We start from the raw sequence: 20,499 nt of genomic DNA on the forward strand, positions 1-20,499 counted from the left end.
GGATTCTTCTGATCTCTACAAGGACTAGGAACACATCAGAGTACACTTACATAAATGCAGACAAAATACTCATATACATAAGTAGGTAAATCTGAGAAATTAAAGTAGAAGCAGTAATAAATGAAGACAGACTTATTAAAGGCGTTTTCTTTGTCTTTTACATTTTCATTTATTAACTTTGTGTGTGTCCACACGCTCACACGTGTACTGTAACATCCACGTCATGTACATGTGTGGAGATTAGAGGACAACTTGAAGGAGTTGGTTTTCTTCATCCAATAAGTTTCAGAGCTCAAACTCAGGTCAAAGTGTCTTTTACCTGCCAAGCCATGACACTGGCCTAACAAGCTTTTATACCTTTAAAACGGTTCAGCCTCAACATGTTTTTTGAATCCTTAAGGTGAATCCTTAAGTTGATACTTTTTGCCGCTGTCTAAAGACATGGGGGAATTGAAGCAATAATTTTCAAGCTTACCATTTTATGCTAAATTCCCCCAAATTTTGGACCAATAGTATTAAAAGTCAGTATATTTGCTAGGAATTTCAGTCAGTACTTAATTTTTATGCTAATGTATTAAGATCAAGTTTATGCTATGGTAACTCCTGAAGCATGTGTATGTAATACATAATGTTGCTTACTCTTATTTGCACATTTGATGAAGTATCTGACCAAACTGCTGATCTCTTGCATCTTTTTCTGTCTGGAGGTCTGTGTGGAGGCTGATACATTTGATTTTGCTGTTCGCAGACATTCTGTTTCTTTTTTAATATAATTCTGCAAAAACCTGCAAGGAAATTCATATCCTCGTTAATATGTATAATTTTACCATTTCAAAAAACTCATGTAATGCCTACCCAAAAAAATTTACTTAAACCCGTGTTGTACCAGCTATATGAAACTATTTCTTTTCCAAAGTCTAACAAAGTGCAAAACCAGTATAAAGCCTAGCCTGTAAAGCTTTTAATCTGTAGCGTTCATTATTTTCTGTCGCTTACCTACTCGCTCAGCATCTACTGAGGACTTCAATTCTCCTTACCTTAGAATCACCTAGTAATAATTCTAGTCTTTTAAATGAAGGCTGCCTAGAAGACACTGAAGGCTGCAAATCTGGCCTATCTAATCATCTTATAAAAACAGATTAGTAACTGTATTTGTAACATTACAAATAAATTAAATGCTCAATGATAAAGCATGCATTTTTCTCCATGTCAATGCACTTAGAACTTTCACAGTTTAGTACTGTACAAGAGATAAAAAATAAGTTTATCAACTGGGAGGTGATGGTGCCCACCTTTAATACCAGCACTATGGAGGCAGAGGCAGGCAGATCTCTGAGTCTGAGGCCAGCCTGGTCTACAGAGCAAGTTCTAGGATAGCCAAGGATACACAGAGAAACCCTGTCCCAAAAAACTTAAAAAAAAAAAAAAAAAAAAAAAAAAAGAATAAAAGTTTATGTTAGAGGTATTCTAAGACTAACTTAATATTGAATGAAGAAATGAGAACACCTTCTTTACTGCAATCATTTATTTTGTTTATTTATAATGAACTGAACTCATTATCTTCCTCTATCAGCTCCCCCAAGAGCAAAGATTACAGGTGCTATACCACCATGCCAGCTTTAGATAGAATACTTTTAGTATTCTACATAAATTTAAAATACATTTGGGGGGCTGAAGAGATGGCTGAGTGGTTAGGTGTGCTCATTGTTCTTCCAAAGGACTAGAATTCAGTTCCCAGCACCCATGCCAGACAGCTTACAACCTCTGCTAACTCCAGCTCAAGGACATCCAATGTCCACTTTTGGACTCCCAGGAATCTGCACACACTTGACAGACAAAGACACACACACCTGCACACAAATAAAAATATTTTTTTTCCAAAGTCCCGCCTACAAAAGTCTCACAATATGTTTCTAGTTATAAATGAACTTATATGGTTGAAAATAAAGTTTCAATATAAAAATGTATAAACTAGGCCACAAACAATTTGTTTGAATTTTCATTTTATGTGCATTGGTGTTTTGCCTGCATGCACATCTGTGTGAGGGTCCCCTGGAACTTGAGTTACAAACAGTTGTGAGCTGCCATGTGGGTGCTGGGAATTGAACCAAGAACCTCTGGAAGAGCAGTCCTAGAAGAACAGTCAGTGCTCTTAACTGCTAAGCCACAGCTCCCACAAACAAGTTTTTTAAACTGCTTTAATATAAATGTATTCCAATATTTTATTTGTTTTAAAATAATTTAACACATGCTAGTTATTTATAGTCAGTAACAACCAAAATGATAAACAAATATTATAGCTTACTTGTTTTTTTTTCTTTTCCTTTTTTCAAGACAGGGTCTTTCTGTGTGGCCCTGGCTGTCCTAGATCTTGCTCTGTAGACCAGGATGGCCTCAAACTCAGAGATCTACCCGCCTCTAACCCCAGAGTTCTAGGATTAAAGGTATGCACCACCTGTGCCTGAATATTATAATTTACTTATAAATCTAATTTGAAATAAATCCTTATAAACTAGTCAAAATGAACAAAATTCTTAATCTGTTGTTTTGTTTCGTTTGAGACAGGGTCTTGCTACGCAGACCAGATAAGACTGGAACTCATGCATCCCCTGCCTCAGCCTCAAGAGTGCAGTATTACAGGAATTCTATGATGGCCAGCTTCTTTCTTGATCTTAAATGACAAAGATCTAAAGCATTTTGTGGAAGAAATGACTTAAAACTTTCAATATTCTGTATGAGTTTTTAAAACTATCTTTTTGATAACTAAATGCCAGCTTCCTATATAACACACAATGATAGACAGTGAACAAAATTAAACAATAAAATGGCGTCACAAAACAGAGAAAGAAGGTAAAAGAAATCCAAAGAGATACCTGAAAACAGCATCCCAATTCAGGTAGTTCCCTTGTTTGGAATCTGAATGCCTATCTAGGTGTTGGACTGTTTCAGGATCCTGAATCAGACGCTTGAATTTCTCCACTTCTTTCTGAAAACGGGGAAAAAAAAAAAAAGAACATAATAACAAATACATACTGTGTTACCTATCACACATTTGTTTCAAGAGAAACAATGTCAAATAATTTATTACCCTTCGTTCTGTAGCTCTGTCATGTTCTAATTGCCGGCAGCAAATGAGCAGATCATTAAGTGCTAGACTCATGGTTTAAGACTTCAGAACATACATCATCACCTGTAAAAAGAAATAAACATACAAAATTAATTTCACTTATTTTGGGGTTTTTTTTGGTGCTGAGAACTGGCTGTAATATAAACCTATATGTAATTATTTTAGACTACAGTACCTCTATACATTTAAAACTAACTGTACATCCAGAGGCACACTGTGATCAAAGACAAAATAGTTTTTCTTAACATTTCTATATGACATTTTATTAGAATATATCAAAATTATGCTCTAATTCTCAAATGTGTGCTTTGCACAGCAGGATAAAGTATATTTTGAAGAAAATTAAACAGTTCAGTATTATCTCTGCAAACATAGAAAACATTTCCCAATAAATGCAAACAATATTTGTTTCACACATCCAGTGTTTCAGGTCAGGCATATGTCAGGGACAGCAAGAAAACAAATGAACTACATGGACACAGCCTCCTCTCCTGAAGACATGTGGGGAAGATAATGACAATCAAAGTATTAAGGCATAGTTTCAAACTTCAATATATGCCTTAAAGGAAAGAAAACCACAGTAGAAAACAACGGAAGAGAACATGCACGTCATCCCCCCAGTGAGGAGGTGGAGGCAAGGGGATCAGGAGTTTAAGGTCACCCTCAGTGTGAGATCAAGGCCAGATGCTCATGTTCAAAAAAAAAAAAAAAAATTACAACAATTTATTGTTTTAGATAAACTAACATGAACATGAATCAAAGAGGTTTAATTATATCAAGAACTGAATGAACTGATGCCAATTACAGGAAGAACTAAAGAGTGAACATTTTGTGGAGACGCCAAAAGGCCCTAAAAAGGAGTAAGAGTACATGTTAAAGGAACTGAAAGCAAGCCCGAACTGTGCCAGCTTCCACAGCACACACAGTAAAACTGGAACAATTGTGCAGAGAGGACACACAAATTCGTGAAATGTTCCATGTTTAAAAAAAAAAAAAAGTGGTGGGTGAAAGAACAAAAGCTCCCCAACCGGAGTATAGAGAGCTATCAAGTAAACAAACCCTATTCAGACACTAGACCAGACAGCATAGCTTCAACTCTCAACATTCAACTGGAAAAGCCTCCTAAGCAAAAGCCCCTCGGTTGACAAATCCAATCTTACTTTCAATCACGTTGATGTATTTACAAATTTGGCAATAATTACATGTCCTCTTCCCAGAAATAACCCCACCCTTAGGCATGCCTTTCTCCACTAGTAGTACAGAGCACAGGGCTCAGCCAGGCATAGCAGCACACACATCTATATTCCCAGGCCTAGGAGAGGCTCCGACAGCAGGGTTGGGAGCTCGTGGCTAGCATGGGTTGCAGAAGTGGGCTCTACAGTCAGGCTGTATTGTTCCAGTCAATTAACAGCTAGCCAACCTGGAGCATGCTGGTTAACATCTCAAACCTGTTTTCTCAATGCTAAACGAGAAAATGAATACCACTATCTACCTCAAGGGGTTCGTTCTCTCGCTCTCTCGCTCTCTCGCTCTCTCTCTCTCACTCACTTACTTACACACACACACACACACACACACACGTGTTCAGTAACGGCCAGCCTATTACTGTTTTCCCTCAGGATCGCTTCAGACATCAATTTGAACGGTTCTTTTTTTCTCCTCTCCCTGTGGCTTCAACACGCTGAAAACTTGCAAAATCTGTATCACGCAATGCTCTGGAGCTTCAGAAACCTTCTACTCTTTGTGCCTTTCCATGCATTTCCTTCTGTCTGGAAGGTTCGCTACCATCCTGCAGAACAAACGACACCCGGCGAAGCCTAGCAGCAAATCAGGCTCGATTTCCACAGAACCAGTCCCTCCTCGGCTAACACAGTGCTTTTCTATCACAGCACCGCGTAGAAAAGTAGCTAATTAGCGGGGCGGGGGGGGGGGGGGTGGGGGGCACCAGCAGTGAACTCCTTAAGGCGCTGCCATCTACCTTCCTAAAGAAGACAGCACAGGTCGTACAAGTGACAACAAGAACTCGAACTCTGAGACTGATTTCCGAGCCCATGCTCTCAACCACGAACCTGGGCGTCATTTCGTTTTTACGAGCCCGTAGCTTAAAGGTAAATAAATAGTCTGTGACTAAAATGAGATTTAAAAAAAAAAAAAAAATGAGTCGTCTCCTAGACCACTCGGAACCCTTAAGGTGACAGACAGGAAAGGGGGACGCGCAGAGGGGAGGTTCAGGCTCCCGGGGTACGCAGTGAGAGGGAGAAGATCACAGACGGCCGGGGAAGAGGAGCTAAGAGGCGTCGAGGGCCACTCCGGAGCCGAGGAAAGAAGGGGTCTAACGAGAATTTCCCCTCACAAAAGCCCCGGCAGCTGGTCCCGCGCTCCTACCGTTGCATCTTGTCTGCCCAATGCAAAGCGAGGTCGCTTCGCCTTTTCCCGCGTCCACGGATCACGCAGCTGGCTTTCCACGCACGCCTTCCCGCTTCCGGTTCAAAAGCAGCACGTCCGTCCAGCGTGGGTCCCCCAAGTCTGAGTCGCTGCACGGCGCGCGCGTGCGCGCAGCGGATCACACGCTCGCCAACTCAAAACATTCGCTCCCCGCAAAACATTCCCCGGGGGTCTGAGGAAGCGCGCCTGCGCACGGCGCACCAATGAGGAACGACCTCGCGCCGGCAACTCCGCCCAGGGGCTGAGGCTCCCACGCCGGGCCCCCGGGTCCTCTCTAGCCCCACCCCTCCGCGGGCGGAAATGACGACAGCTCGGAGGAGCACGGAGGCGGGTTTCATTTCGGCGCCTTTCTGTCTCCCGCGGAAGTGATTGGCTGGTGTGTAACGAAAGAGGCGGGACAAATTGCCGCGGGTTCAGTACCGCCACTGGAACCGGGAGATGCGGCGGCGCCGGGGCTGTCGCGGTGTTTGCTTTGAGTTGACTCTTGTACCTTCAGGCGGCTCCCTGTGCAGCTCGGATCATGCTGTTACCCTCGGATGTAGCCAGGCTGGTGTTGGGTAAGTGCCGGCCCCGGAGGGCGGGTGATCGGACTGGGTGGAGAGGACGGAAAGACCGGAGGCGGGGGAATAGTTGCTTGGGGTGGGGAAGCTTGGAGGGGTCGCCCCCTCGGGTCCAAGTTCAGACTGAGGGAAATGCTCTGTCCCTCGGAGACTTCGGGCGTCCTTAACCCCTTGGTGTGCGGCTGCCCCTCTCCTCGAGCCCCGAGACGAGGGGGCAGCCGCAGGGAGAAGCTCGGCGTGGAACACCTGGGGCCTGGATTCCGAGGCAGAGCCAGGCCCGCTGGGACCCCTGAAAGAGTGTCGTCTACGTGATGGACGGGGCTGGGGGTCCCTCACCCTTTCCCTTGTCAGGGACCGAAAAAGGAAAAGGAAAAGCAAAAACAAGAAAGCGCTTCCCCGGCCGTCCAGCTCTGTGGAAAGACTTTCCCGATGCCCTTTCCCATAACCCGACGTTAGCACTAGGAATTTGGGACACAAGGTCTCCATACTCCTTCCACAGAGGCTTGAAATGCCAGTTGCATATTTTAGAATGGCAGTTTTTCGACTTCTTGAGCAAATATTTCGGAGGGTACGGCGACTGCCTTCTGGTGGCACACGTTCTAGCCCTGGTTTTTCCTCCATTTTTGAAAAGGGCTAGTTCATAGACCACTGGTCGGTCGGGGTATATTGTCTGTGTGAAAGACAGTTTTCGTTGTGTGACCTCCGAAAGAATAAAAGGAACTGTACTGCTGCGAACGAGAACTTCTTAGACTCAAAACTGGGCAGTGACTTTGAAACATTTTTTGCGACAACCCTAGAAGACATTGGTAGAAGTTTGGTAAATCCTTCCCTAGTTTCCACAACTGTTACTAACATTTGCTTTGTGCCTAGTCCTAAAATTAAATAAAGTAAAATAAAAATATCATGGGGTTCTTGACAAAGACGTTTGGCAGGAAATATTAAGGTACTATAAATGGTTCCACCGTCCATTTTTGGAGAACTTTAAACACTAAAACTAATGTTTTGAATGTTTTATTTTTTTTTCCTACTTCATCAGAATGGAGTAGTTAAAACTTATACTTGTAGCTTTTTAAAGTTAGCTATCTTTTAATTTTTAAATTTATTAGGGTAATATGAAAATATGTATTAATATGTCCCTTTTTCTCTCTGTGTGTAATTGTTTGTGTAAGAATTGTGACTTTTAGCAGTCTGGCGATCCAAATAAAATTCTGTGATCACAGTCTTAAAAACAATTTCTCAATCCTCCCATCATGGTGGTGAATGCCTTTAATTCCAGTCCTTGGAAGGCAGAGGCAGGTGGATGTCGTCTGGTCTACAGAGGCAGTTCCAGGAGAGTGAGGGCTACACAGAGAAACCCTGTCTCTAAAAGGGAAAAAAAAAAAAGGTTTCTCGAGTTTGGCAATATAAACATTGTGAAGTGGATAATTATTATTATTATTGTTATGAGTCGTTTTCCTGTGTTCAAGATTTTATTAGATGTTTAGCAACAACCTTGATTTCTCTCCACTAGATAACCTTTAGTACCTCCTTCCCCAATCATTCCCAGCTGTAAGAAGGGAAAAAAAAAAGTGCCTCTACATACTGTCAGTGTATCCCCTGAAGAGACAGTCCTGCTTTGTTAAGAAAACCTTCAGGAAATGACGGGGTTCTCTAATTGGAGTAATTATGTTTCTCCCCCCACTAACAAGCTGTTTACTGATTATTTTTCTCTTGGTGGCTGGAAACTCAGTTGTTGGTTTTCATCCTTAAAACCATCTTAGATTCAGATTCCATTTTCAGTGCCATGAGTTTCAGCATGCCTTCCATTCTGTTTTGGAAGTGTGTGTGTGTGTGTGTGTGTGTATGTATATGTATTCTACTTGCAATTCATGTTAACTCTTGTTTCAGATCTTCCTGAATCATTCAGGTACCACTACATTCTCCCGCTACTCTCAATTCTGTGATTTAGTTTTCTTTTATTCATATGTAAACTTACGTCGTCAACAGGTTTATGGCTTGATCAGGATTCTTCTGTTGTACTCCCTTACCATCTTTAGCCCCTGTTTTGATCCCTTGTGGTATTTTGTTTGTTTGTATTTTGACATGTTCCAAATGCTGCCAGTTTCTAAGCATGAGGGAAAAGGTAATTTTTCTTCGCTTAGCATTCACTCTTTTTTTAACCCTTTAACACGGAAACATTTTTCTGAACCCTATCTCCCATTGTCCGGTGCCCTGTGTCACTTACTTGTAACACCACTTGTTACTTAGTTGCTTAACTGATTCATTTTCCTCTAATTCTTCAGTTTACTATACTCACCTCACTGCTCTCTGCTCGGCTACAGCCAGATATTTATTGCTTTAATGGAATTTTTCAAACTATTGCAGAGGCCAAGATACTTCAGACTGTTGCTTGCTGCCTCTGGGCCACCATTTTGGCTTTTACTGATAGGTCATAGGAAGTACTCTGTGGACCTGTTCTACTTGTCTTCCTACCCAGGCCTGTCTTCTCAATATTTTTGCTAGGCTGCAGCGGAATAAACTAATTAACTGTTTCTTCAAATACTATGTATTCCTCTTTCCCTTGTGTTCCTAATACACTTGTATTAAAGGTTCAAGTCAAATGTGATATCAGAAAATTCTTCCAATAGCTACAGATAGTAATTTCTCCAATGTCCTATTAAAATCGCTCTGTTGGTGGGTAGAGGGTTTTTTTGGTAAGGAACGCATAACAAAATTGGTCATTTTAGCAATTTCTAAGCTATAGTACTCTAGTATTAGTTACTTAACATTGTTCTGCAACCATCCCTAAAATTTTTCTCTTCTTGGACTTAAACTTTCTCATTCAGTACTCTTTATCTTTGATTCAAGCTTCAGGAATTCTTAGGAACTTCCAAAATGATTTTTAAAAAAAAGTTCTGTGTATAAAATGAGCACTTCCATGGTTGAAAGGTTCAGATTTTCTTCAATTTCATAAGTAGGTTACTTTCTGTATGAGTTGGCATCCATTCAGAAAAGAAACCAGAAACCCAGTTGTCTGTTTAATGTGGTAGGATTTAATGAGGGAATTGGTTACACCGAGTGATACAAAAGCTAAGAAGCTGAACAGCTTATGTGAGGCAATTTACAGGTTAGTTAGCACAGCAGGAAGCCGTGCTAATCCAGGAGACAGGCAATATAAAGCGACCCAGGGGCAACAGTGTGGGAAGATGAAATTGAAGACTTGTCTATAAGGAAGCTATAGTCAGAAAAGAAATTCTTGACGCCATCAGGGAATATGGCTGCTTCTTCCTGAATTCCAACCTGAACAAGTACTTGCCATTTTAGCAAACTTAGCCAGAAGCTAGCTGACTGGTGAGCCGGGTAACTTTGCCTGTTAGAAGTCTGGCTTCCTTTCATAAAGAGTCCTGGGAAATGAAGAATTGATTTGAGAGCAAACAGGACCAAGACTGACATATTCTTAAGAGATCAAGAGCTGTTGGTTTTATTTACTTTTATATTAGTGACATATTTAATAGGCATTTACCGGAATGCAATTGTGATCATTCTATATCTTGAATAATACCTGTATTCACTCCCTTCAGGTGTGTGGCTACAGATAATAGATTCCTTGGAGCTGGATTTGCAGGCAGTTGTAAGTAAGCCACCTGAAGTATGTGCTAGGAATCAAGCTCGGGTCCTCTGGAAGAGTAATACACACTTTTGACTGATAAGCCAGTCCAGTTTTTCATGGTTCTTAACCATTTTGTCTTTGCTGGTGAATCTCATTAACTATTATCTTTTATGCAGCATCCATACTAGGCATATTACCCAAAAAATTCTTACATATATGTTATCCATATATGTATATGTGTATGTGTTTGAATTTCCCAACCATATCAGGACATATCTATACCTCCTTCAAGCTTTGAATAATTTTCTTATGCCTGGTAGTAAATTCTTGAGTCTCTGTCTTCTCATGAACTAAGCTATTCCCATTTTCTAACTAGCTTTTCATAAATTGTTTCTATCTTCTAACTCTTTATAAATCATAATTTATGGATTGAAGCCATACATCTTATACTTGTAGATCTGCTACTACAGACACTGTAAATTGTCTTTCTAAGAATTTATATTCTTCAAGGACATTAAGCCACCAATATTGCTGGTGAGTCATAGTACACGGAAAAGGTCTTTACACAAAAGGGGCTTTAGTTCTTGCTTTCTTCAGGCTCCACTTTGTCTTTCCCTAAAAAGGCCAAACTCTTGGAATTCGGCTTTCTAAAATTTAGGTAGCCTTGATATAGTTAAGATTTTACCTGTCATATGGTTGATAACTGGTTATGGTCAGATGGTGAATGTTGGTGAGTAGGCATTTTTATAGCCTACCAGTTAATCATATAAACAATGGCATCATTGGATATTTAAGAGTAGAACATAATATGTCTCAGGTATTTCTAGGTGGCCATAACTTGAACATTCCTATAACAAATAGAAGTAATACAGCATTTTCACAGAGCTTTTCCTCAAATACGCTATGTAAGCATGTACTAACAGTGTATCATGAACTGTCATATCTGATATTCTTTGCCCAAGGTATGCTATCACAATTGATCATATTTTTTTCTTGGGGTGGAAGAACACATTAACTACATTACTTTCTGCCTAGAGCATCATTTCGCTGTCTTACCCTTTAAGGAGTCTTTGTAGAATTTTTCTAAGAGCCCTCTCACATATTTAAATAAACTATACATTTTTTTTATATTAGGTATGTATGTGCATAAAAATGAAATTTTCCTGTTTCCCTCAGAAGCAGCTCCTACCCGCTTTTAGGATGATATCACTTTTTAGGAATGTATGTTCTCCAGGAAGGAAAATCTTGGAGGGGTCCTATTTCACAACGACCACCTGTTACAAGTCTCAAGTGACTGAATATATCTGGGTGATTAATGCTTTTAGAATTCTCTACCATGACAAAAAAAAAATTATTTGGTGGATCTAATCCAAATCCAAAACCTGAAGAAAAAGTTCCAACTGCCCCAATTCCTAGGTTATTCCAGTGGTTTGTACGTGTTTTAAATTTGTGTTCACATATCCTAGTGGCAGCTCACTTATACAAAGAGGACTTTGGGGTACCAACAGGGATTTGTTCAGTGGTTATAGTGCAGTTGAATGTTATTACTTTGTATGGAAGATGAAGATGGGCGCATGTGTGGAGGTCAGAAGATAACTTTCAGGAGTCGGCTGCCTCCTTCCACTCTGGGTCCCAGGGTTCAAACTAAGTCCTCAGGCTCATGAAACAAATGCCTTTACAGCTGAGCTATTTTGTTAGGCCCGACCTATTGTTTTAATTCATGTAACTATGTATCTGCAATGTGATCTTCAATGGTAGAAATTTTAAAGTAAAGATATCTGAAATAAAGGGTTTTGTTGTTTGGATTTGGTTTTCTGTTTGTTTGTTTCTAAGTGCTTCTTGTGCTCCCAAGAAAATACACTTTATTTGTATGTTTGTTTTTCTTCGTATAAAGCATAAATTAGAAGTGAGAAAACCTATTCATTAACTACAAGAAGAAAGCTATTAGTTGATTCCCAAATCAGTAGTGCCCAAAATGAGATGACTTTTTCCTTGCTCTTCCCTTTTTGAACTCATGGGTAATCCTTTGTAGGCCATCTCATCAAGATTGTTTTTGTTTGTTTGTTTGTTTGTTTGTTTGACTGCTTTGCCTAGTGTATGTCTGTACTACATTCCTGTAGTGTTGGGGGTCAGAAGAGGGTGTTTGTTGGAGCCCCTGGAACTAGAGTTACGGATGGTTGAAAGTCACAGTGTGGGTGCTAAGAACTGAATCCAGGGCTGAAGAGGTGGCTCAGCAGTTAAGAGCACTATCTACTCTTCCAGGGGACCTGGGGTCAGTTTCCCAGCACCCACATGACAGCTCACAACTGTCTGTAACTCCAGTTCTTGAGGATCTAAAACCCTCACACAAACATACATACAGGGCAAAACACCAATGTACTTGAAATAAATATTAGAGGAAAGAAAAAAAGAACTGAACCCAGTCTTCTAAAAGGGCAGCAAGTGCTCTAAACCACCTCTCCAGCCCCCCCTTTTGGTTTGTTTTTTTGTTTGTTTGTTTGTTTTTAAATTAGACTGTGTTAAAAAATATATTTCCAAGTGAATAAAGTCTAAAATTTTAAAATAGGAAAAGACTTTAGATATCATTATTAAGGCTAAAAAAATGTTTTTGATTGGTATATTTTGCCAGCACAGAACTAAATATACATAGGGTAAATAATGTAAGAGATTACTTACAGTTATTACAGAAGACTTACAAGTGTAGGGAAAGGGAATATGGTATATATAAAAAAATTAAAGTTTTCTGAAGAATTGAAAATTATATTAAACACCAAAGAATGAGTTGAAATTGCCTAGGCTAAGGCAAGGTGAGCTGCCCAAGCAAACAATATAATATACATTGGCTTTAAAATAAGAGCATTGTTACTTGTGGGACATCTGTAAGATTAATTTGTTTGAAGAGATGGTATGGTAAGACAGTTTAAATGAAATTAGGATGCAACAAGTAAAGCTTCATACACTATGTTAGGAATTTATAGTTAGGTTCTTTTCATGGCAGTGTATAATTAACAAAAAATAAAATATTTGGGAGCTTGTAATATTCCTAATAAGCAATGGTACCATTAATTCCAAAACAGGCATATCTCCAACAGGAAATACATACTGATAACAGGCACTCTCAACTTCCCCATCCTCAACAGTTACCTGCTCCTTTATATGTGTGGATTTGCTGCTTCTAAACATCTGATATAATTGAAATATTTGTGGGTTTTATGCTTGACTTCCTTTAGCATGGTTTCAAGAGTTAATTCGAGTCATAATGGGTGTAAAGACTTCTGTCCCAGTGTATATGAATTGAAATAATAGTTTTTCATTTTCCATTTTCTTAATGACTAGTAAAGTTGAATGCCTTTCTATGAGTTTGTTGTATTACCGTCTTTGCAAAGCTTTTGCTCATTTCTTTTTTTTTTTTTTTTTTTTTTTTTTTTTTTTTTTTGAGCTGAGGATCGAACCCAGGGCCTTGGCTTGCTGGGCAAGCACTCTACCACTGAGCTAAATCCCCAACCCTGCTCATTTCTTAGATTACCTTTTTATTATTGTCCCTTTCAAGTTCACTATATCATTTGGTTTTTAGCATCTGCCAGATATATGATTTGCAAATGTTTTCTTCCATTTTAAATTATTTTACTTTATTGATAGTGTCCTTAGTAGCATAGAAATTTGAGGTGTTGATAATCAGCTTATCTTTTTCTTTGATGCTTGGTTTTCAGATGTTATACCTAGGATATCATTATCTTTCTGTCATTTGGTTTTTGTTTGGGTTTTAGGTTTGGGGGGCCAGCTTCCTGTTTTTGGAAAGTAGGTATCCACTTATTCCAGCATGAGTTGCTAAAAGACTGTTCTTGCCACGCATGCCTTTAATCCCTTAATTCCAGCACTTGGAAGGCAGAAGCAGGTGGGTCTCTTTGAATTTGAGGCAAGCCCGATCTACAAAGCAAGGTCCAGGACAGCCAAGACTACACAGAGAAGCCCTGTCTCAAAAGAGAGAGAGAGACTATTCTTTTCTCCAGTGAGTTCTATTGATAACTTTAATATAGAACCAAATGGTTAACAACCTCTTAGCCTTCACTTGTTAAAGAGTTGAAGTTACTGTTGAAATTAATATGATATAATGGATATAATTTGAAAATTAGAATTTCCTTCTGACTTTGTTTTGTTTTGTTTTGTTTTTTGAGACAGGGTTTCTCTGTGTAGCTTGCGCCTTTCCTGGAACTCACTTGGTAGCCCAGGCTGGCCTCGAACTCACAGAGATCCTCCTGCCTCTGCCTTCCTAGTGTTGGGCTTAAAGACGTGTGCCACCACCGCCTGGCTTCCTTCTGACCTTTAACACAATGTACATAGATCTGTTCACTCCATTAAATCATGAAGTAGATAGTCAAACACAAGTAATTCTGAGAGAATGGCTTTTCAATAATCCAGTAAGTGAATATATGCCATCCCCTCATGTAGTTATTGTGGAAGTCATGAAGTAGTGGAATGCACTTACTTTACTTTTTCTTGGTTTTTTTTTTTTGTGTGTGTGTTTTTTAATTTATTATGAAATAATTGTACTTTGTCAAAGATCTCCCCCACCCGCCACCCCTGGGACAGGGTTTCTCTGTGTAGCCTTGGCTGTCCTGGAACTCACTCTGTAGACAAGGGTAGCCTTGAACTCATAGAGATCCGCCTGCCTCTGCCTCCCAAGTGCTGGGATTAAAGGCGTGTGCTACCACTACCCAGCATGTCAAATATCTTTTTATAAGCTTAACTACAATTGCATCCAATAGAAGAACCAGTGATTGTACTCCTGCATCATGCTGCAGCACAACCTAGTGAACGGCTGTAAAACACCAGCATGTTTTGCCTGAAGCTGTTTATGGTTTTCCTACATGCTCTAGCATTTTTAAAAGCCATTTTCCAAAAGTACAGAATTTACTGAAGTATTCAAACTTCTATTCTTCATTTAGGTTACTTACAACAAGAAAATCTCACATCTACTTGCCAGACTTTTATTTTGGAAAGCTCAAATTTAAAAGAATATGCAGAACACTGTACTGATGAAGGTTTTATCCCAGCCTGCTTATTGGTGAGTTACTTATTCCTTACAGGTCATTTCATTACTAACCAACACAGAAGACTATAAAGCAGAGCCTTAAAATGAATTTATTGATGACATGAGGCACTGTGCTATATGTCTGTCCCATCTGCTTGGGAACCTGAGATAATCACGTGATGATTTGAACCAAGAGGCTTAGGGACAGCCTAGACAACATAGCCAGACTCTTGTCGCTCATCAGCCAAGTCAGCTTTGGCAGATAGCTAGCTACATGACTTATCACTGCCTAATTCACAGAGCTGAAGACAGAGATTTAGCCTTTGGAAGGCAGATGCAGGACAATTGTCATTACTTTCGGCCCAGCATGGGCTACACAGCAAGACCTTATCCAGAAATTTAAAAAAAGAAACAAAAAAGCATATTTTGGTATTTTATTATCACCTCTTTTTTTTAATCTATCCTTATATAAAAGGAACATTCTAGAATTACATAATTTCTCGTGGTACTCATAGTTGTATGTTAAATGTGGCTCCTTAGTGAATTGTTGGGGTATCCTAATTTTTACATATAAAAATTGTTAGAATCCCCCAAACCGTTCTCAAAAATTTCAAAGAGTTGGAGAACTAGGAGAGATGGCTGAAGCACCTGCTGCTTTTCCAAAGGACCCACATTCCATACCAGCACCCATGTCTGACGGCTATTTTTATTTTTTTATTTTTTTTATTTTTTTGATTCTTTGTGTTTGTGTAACAATATGCACACATGAATGCAGGAGTTCTCAGACCCGAAGAGGGCATTGGGTCCCCTGGAGTTGTAGTTACAGGTAGTTGTGAGTTGTCCAGTGTGGGTGCTGAGAACTGAACTTAGGCCTCAGAAAGGGTAGCACACCCTCTTAACCCTCTGGACCATCTCTCCAGATAAGTAAACTGGGGTTCTGAACTTTGTATGCACAAAGTTGAATTCATTATTAGAAAGAATGAAAACAACAGGGAGTGATGCAAGTCTCCTGCCTTCTCAAGCTTTCTGCTGCTCAAGCACTCTGATTGAGCTATATCCCAGCTTCATTTTTCGTCTTTCTTTGAGTGGGGAATCTCACTAACTTACCTGAGCTGGTCTTGAACTTGCTCGGTAGCTCAGATAGAACTTGAATTTACAGTCTTTCTGCTTTACCCTCCCAAGTACTTAGGAATATAAGACTATGCCATATGTATGCCTTTAGTCTCAGCACTAGGAAACCAAGACCAGCCTGGGATTTATGGTAGGAGCCTATTACCAAAAAAGGGGGTGAGAATAGCCGGGCAGTGGTGGCGCATGCCTTTAATCCCAGCACTCAGGAGGCAGAACCAGGCGGATCTCTGTGAGTTGAGGCCAGCCTGGTCTACAGAGTGAGATCCAGGACAGGCACCAAAACTACACAGAGAAACCCTGTCTCCAAAATTAAGGAGGGGAGGATCTAGTGCTGAAAGTTGAGAGGGAGGGGCTGGAGAGATGGCTCAGAGGTTAAGAGCACTGGCTCCTCTTCCAGAGGTCCATGAATTCAGTTTCTCCAACACCCACAAGGTGACTGAAAACCATTTATAATGAGATCTGGTATCCTCTTTGGCCTGTAGGCAGAACACTGTATATATAAGAAGTAAGTAGTCTTTTGAAAAAAAGGAAGTTGAGAGGGAAAGGGACCTAGTTGCCTGTGTCAGACATCTTCCTCAGTTACATATGTCCTTAATATTATCCAGAATAAAAATGTTGTGCTGTTCTCTCTGCAGTCAATTTTAGTTATTTAAAGGATTTGTCACATGCTATTAGGTTTTTTGAAATCAGATCTCTTTAGTCCCAACATCCTTGCTCTTTCACAACCTCAAGTGTGCAATCATACATTATAACAGACTACCTTGAATTGTAGTGGTGAGGATAGGGAAGGCATGTGGGTAGGATGACAGAAATAAGGACAAATGTACTATTTCTTAGGAAGCATATCTCACATACACTTATCTTGAAAAGTTCATTTTTACATGCTTTACATGGCCTTCTGGTTAGCCAGAGCAGATTAGACCTGGGCCCTCTGGTTTCTTTTATATATAACAAAATATCTACCCCCTGACTGAAAACTGCTTTTTTGACAATGTTTTTTGATTTACGTAAGGACTTATGCAGTCACAGTTCAGACACTTCTTTCTGTCAGATGTGTTACACATACCTGTAGTGAATGTTGGTGACCTACCTTTTCCTCCCTGGATTCTTTCTGTCATTGGCTTTATGGTAGGAAAGTGATGATTGTATGGTTTTGGTAATGTTTGATCTTTCACCTTTCAGTCCTTATTTGGAAAAAACTTGACAACAATTTTGAACGAATATGTAGCCATGAAAGCAAAAGGTAAGAAATTGGATATCATTGTTTTAAGATACAGTCTCATAAAAAGACTTCAAAACACTTAATCTTATTCTGATAAGATTAAGAATTCATTTTTGCTTATATTGAGTAAAACAAATGCTAAAACTCCAAATGTGAACTAACACGTGTAAGCCAAAACTCATATTTTAAAATGAAATAAAACTGAACTCTAGGTTATTATACTGATGAACAACCATTGTTATTTGCTAAAATATTTTGAACTAACAATTTAATTTTGACTTCTGTGTAATGTGAGACTCGGCACAGGACTTAGAAAATTGACTTATAGTTAACAGAACATAAAATAATAATTGTTTAAACTTCTGATGATTCAGAGGGGAATTAGTGATTATTTTCTTGACATTGTTCCTGTAGTTCTTATCTTATTAAAACTATTACTGTTAGATTGATTGTCATAAAGTAACAGCCAGAAGAAAAGCAGCTTTTCCTTTTTTAATGTCTGGGTGTGTAAGCTAGGTGTTTCACATTGTAGCTCACTAGCCTTGTACCCAGAAAGAAGCATTGTTTACAGCTGTTTTTAATATGGATATCAAGGATTAGCACACATAGAAAGAGTTGATATAACCTTTCTGATAATAATAGTTTGCCTTTCTCTAATACAAAGGAGATATAAAATTATTAGCCTAAGTTTTTTAGATGCATATTTTTACTTGTATTAGATTTGATGCTCTGGTTTAAGAAAATAAACTCACTTCATTACATATTTGCACACTGTTACAAATAGGCTTACTTCTTAATTTCCAACGTAACTTCAACAGTTTAGAAAAGTTTTTGTTTTCCTCTTATGATCGATGTCTTTGTTCAAACTGAGAAGTGAATTTTCTTCAACTGAGTTTATTTCCTCTTACAATTTAGAAACATCAAATGATGTCCCAACAATAATGTCATCTCTGTGGAAGAAGCTAGACCACACACTTTCTCAGATCAGGTACTATGCTCATTAAAATGTGCTGATTTAGGAATGCAAATACACTTTGGCTATTGAACTTCTTAAGATCTTTATAATATGTGCATCTAACATCTCTAATTTTGAAGGTTTCCTAGAGGGTGGTGGAGGATCTTTGCCTTTACTAGAAATAATTTGAAACAAATTGCATACTTTTAATGATCTTTTACAACTGAGGAAATTGTAATATACAAAAATTTGATGGCATTCTCAACTTTGCATAGCAACTTAGAAACAAATCACTATATAAAATTCTTTAGACAACCATTTCTTAATTACATATTGAGAATTATTGACTTCATGCCCAATTGATTCTTTCCTTCTGGAATTTTCTAATTTCAGTATTTTTAATAATTTCTACTTTTAGTATTCTCTCACGGTAGAATACTTACTACCGTCTACCTAATTCATAGCCTTGGAGTTCCAGTTTTTGCATCCTTGGAAGTATACCAGCCCTGCTGCTATCAGTGTTTTGGCATCTCTTATGTGATGGTAGAACCCCATGAAAAATTCCTCCTCAAAGCTACAAGTGAATATTCCTTCTAACTGCAGCAGAGGCCTCAGTTTTATCCTCTGATTAGGTTAATGGTTCCAGATGCTTTCATCCTAGCAGTAAACCACATCTTAATTAGTAGTTTTGTCTTTATATTTCTTTCCTTAACTCTTTTGCCCTTGGAAATAATCTTCAAAGGATTTTTGCAGGGTCTGGAGAGATGACTCAGTCAGTAATAGTATCTGCTATACAAGCATGAGGACCTGAGTTTGGCTCCCTGAACCCATAGGGAGGAAAAAAAAAACCATACGTGGTGGTGCTTGCCTACAGCCCTAGCACTGGTTTGTAGGGGAAAGAAACAACTGGAAACCTGAAGGTCATTTGGCCAGCCAGCCAGTCTAGTCAGGTTCAGTAAAAGATCCTGTCTCAAAAAAAGAAAGATGGCCAGAATTAAGGAACGGCAGACTAACCTTAACTCTGTCCTTCATACACTGCATTCCACATGTGTATACACCTATACCTCCAAAGACACATAGTGCACATGCATACCAAAAGATAGACTTGTACAATTCAGTCTTTTAAAGTGATTGAGTTTTGAGGGTTTTTGAGGGGGTGGTGTTTTGGTAAACTGTTACATAAAAGTAAGATTCCTTTTACACAAGTTCAGGTTTTTTCAAAAATTTTATGTATTAAAAAATCTTCAAAGCAGGGTGTGGTGGCGCATGCCTTTAATCCCAGCACTCAGGAGGCAGAGGCAGGAGGATCTATGTGAGTTCGAGGCCAGCTTGGTCTACAGAGTGAGTTCCAGGAAAGGCGCAAAGCTACACAGAGAAACCCTGTCTCGAAAAACCAAAAAAAAAAAAAAAAAAATCTTCGTTCAGTTTAAGTTTTGTGGGTCTTGTTGATAAAAATTGACAAATTTCATGGACAAGGACACAGTGTTTATGATTACTTAGCAAACGTTAGTAATTACAATTCACAGTAAAAGAATTACTTTCAGTGGCTGGAGAGATGGCGTAGTGGTTAAGAGTACTCCAAAGTACCTGAGTTCAGATCCCACATGGTATCTCACATGCAGGTGTACAATGCAGATACAACACTTGTACATAAATAATTCTTAAAAATAATAATAATAATAATAACTTTCTACTATGAATTTTTGTTTGCTTTTCTACCTATATGGAGGTTCAACCAAGTTATTTCATAGTCATAAATATGACAGCAGAATTTCCTTGAATTCCGAGACTCTAATGTATCGATGTATATGAATCAGGACTTCTTTTTAGGAACGTCTCTTGTCACAAAATTGAATGAGAATGCCATTTGTGTATAGCACTTAAATATATCAAGTTCCTAAGGTCAGGCCAAGCTGAACCTTCATATCAGAGCCCTGCAGTGCATGATTATTGATTGTATAAAATTTGATCAACAAAATTATGTTGTATGAATGTTTATAGGATTCTGGTTCCTTCTATAACAAATCACAGTTGGATACATTAAAGACATGTAGACTCTTTATCTTAGGAAAATCGCCTTTTAACTCATCATTTACTTCAGGTCTGACCATAACTAAGCCAGAATATATATCATCTAAAACACAATACTTAAAGAGTAACTGCTTTGTTTTATTTGTTAGGAACATGCAAAGTTCTCCAGGGTTTGCTGCCCATCAGAGAGGTTGGTATTTAACTTTCAGCAAGGTTCAACATTACTTCTCACTCTTGTGAGCATTTTAACTAACAGCATATCTGTGCTAGATCTATATTTTTTAAATTACTTTTTTTTAAGTACAGTCATTAGATATTTTCATGTATCATAGTTGAGGGGAGTTGAGGTATAGGTTACTGGTAATAAATGCCCAGGGTCCTGAGTTTGATCCTCAGCAATTTAAAAC

General features: G+C 39.0%; 2 protein-coding genes across 7 annotated transcripts in view; one reads left to right on the forward strand and one right to left on the reverse strand.

Annotated features, from left to right (window-relative positions):
- Positions 1–5,714, reverse strand: part of Atm (ATM serine/threonine kinase) — a 113,076-nt gene extending 107,362 nt beyond the window's left edge. For both annotated transcript variants that reach the window (XM_036192817.1, XM_036192816.1), the window contains exons 1-4: positions 5,513–5,714; positions 3,089–3,190; positions 2,874–2,986; positions 640–785 (exon numbers count right to left, since the gene is read on the reverse strand). In XM_036192817.1, the coding sequence (XP_036048710.1) occupies positions 640–785; positions 2,874–2,986; positions 3,089–3,160 (331 nt within the window). In that variant the 5' untranslated portion in view covers positions 3,161–3,190; positions 5,513–5,714. The remainder of the gene's footprint in view (positions 1–639; positions 786–2,873; positions 2,987–3,088; positions 3,191–5,512) is intronic.
- Positions 5,715–5,989: 275 nt separating this feature from the next.
- The window catches only part of LOC118587190 (protein NPAT), a 40,892-nt gene continuing 26,382 nt past the window's right edge, over positions 5,990–20,499 (forward strand). For all 5 annotated transcript variants that reach the window (XM_036192940.1, XM_036192941.1, XM_036192944.1 and 2 more), the window contains exons 1-5: positions 5,990–6,129; positions 14,668–14,786; positions 17,067–17,127; positions 18,022–18,094; positions 20,242–20,282. In XM_036192940.1, the coding sequence (XP_036048833.1) occupies positions 6,093–6,129; positions 14,668–14,786; positions 17,067–17,127; positions 18,022–18,094; positions 20,242–20,282 (331 nt within the window). In that variant the 5' untranslated portion in view covers positions 5,990–6,092. The remainder of the gene's footprint in view (positions 6,130–14,667; positions 14,787–17,066; positions 17,128–18,021; positions 18,095–20,241; positions 20,283–20,499) is intronic.

This window comes from Onychomys torridus, chromosome 7, assembly GCF_903995425.1.
Source record: "Onychomys torridus chromosome 7, mOncTor1.1, whole genome shotgun sequence".
In the NCBI taxonomy this organism is placed as follows: Eukaryota; Metazoa; Chordata; class Mammalia; order Rodentia; family Cricetidae; genus Onychomys; species Onychomys torridus.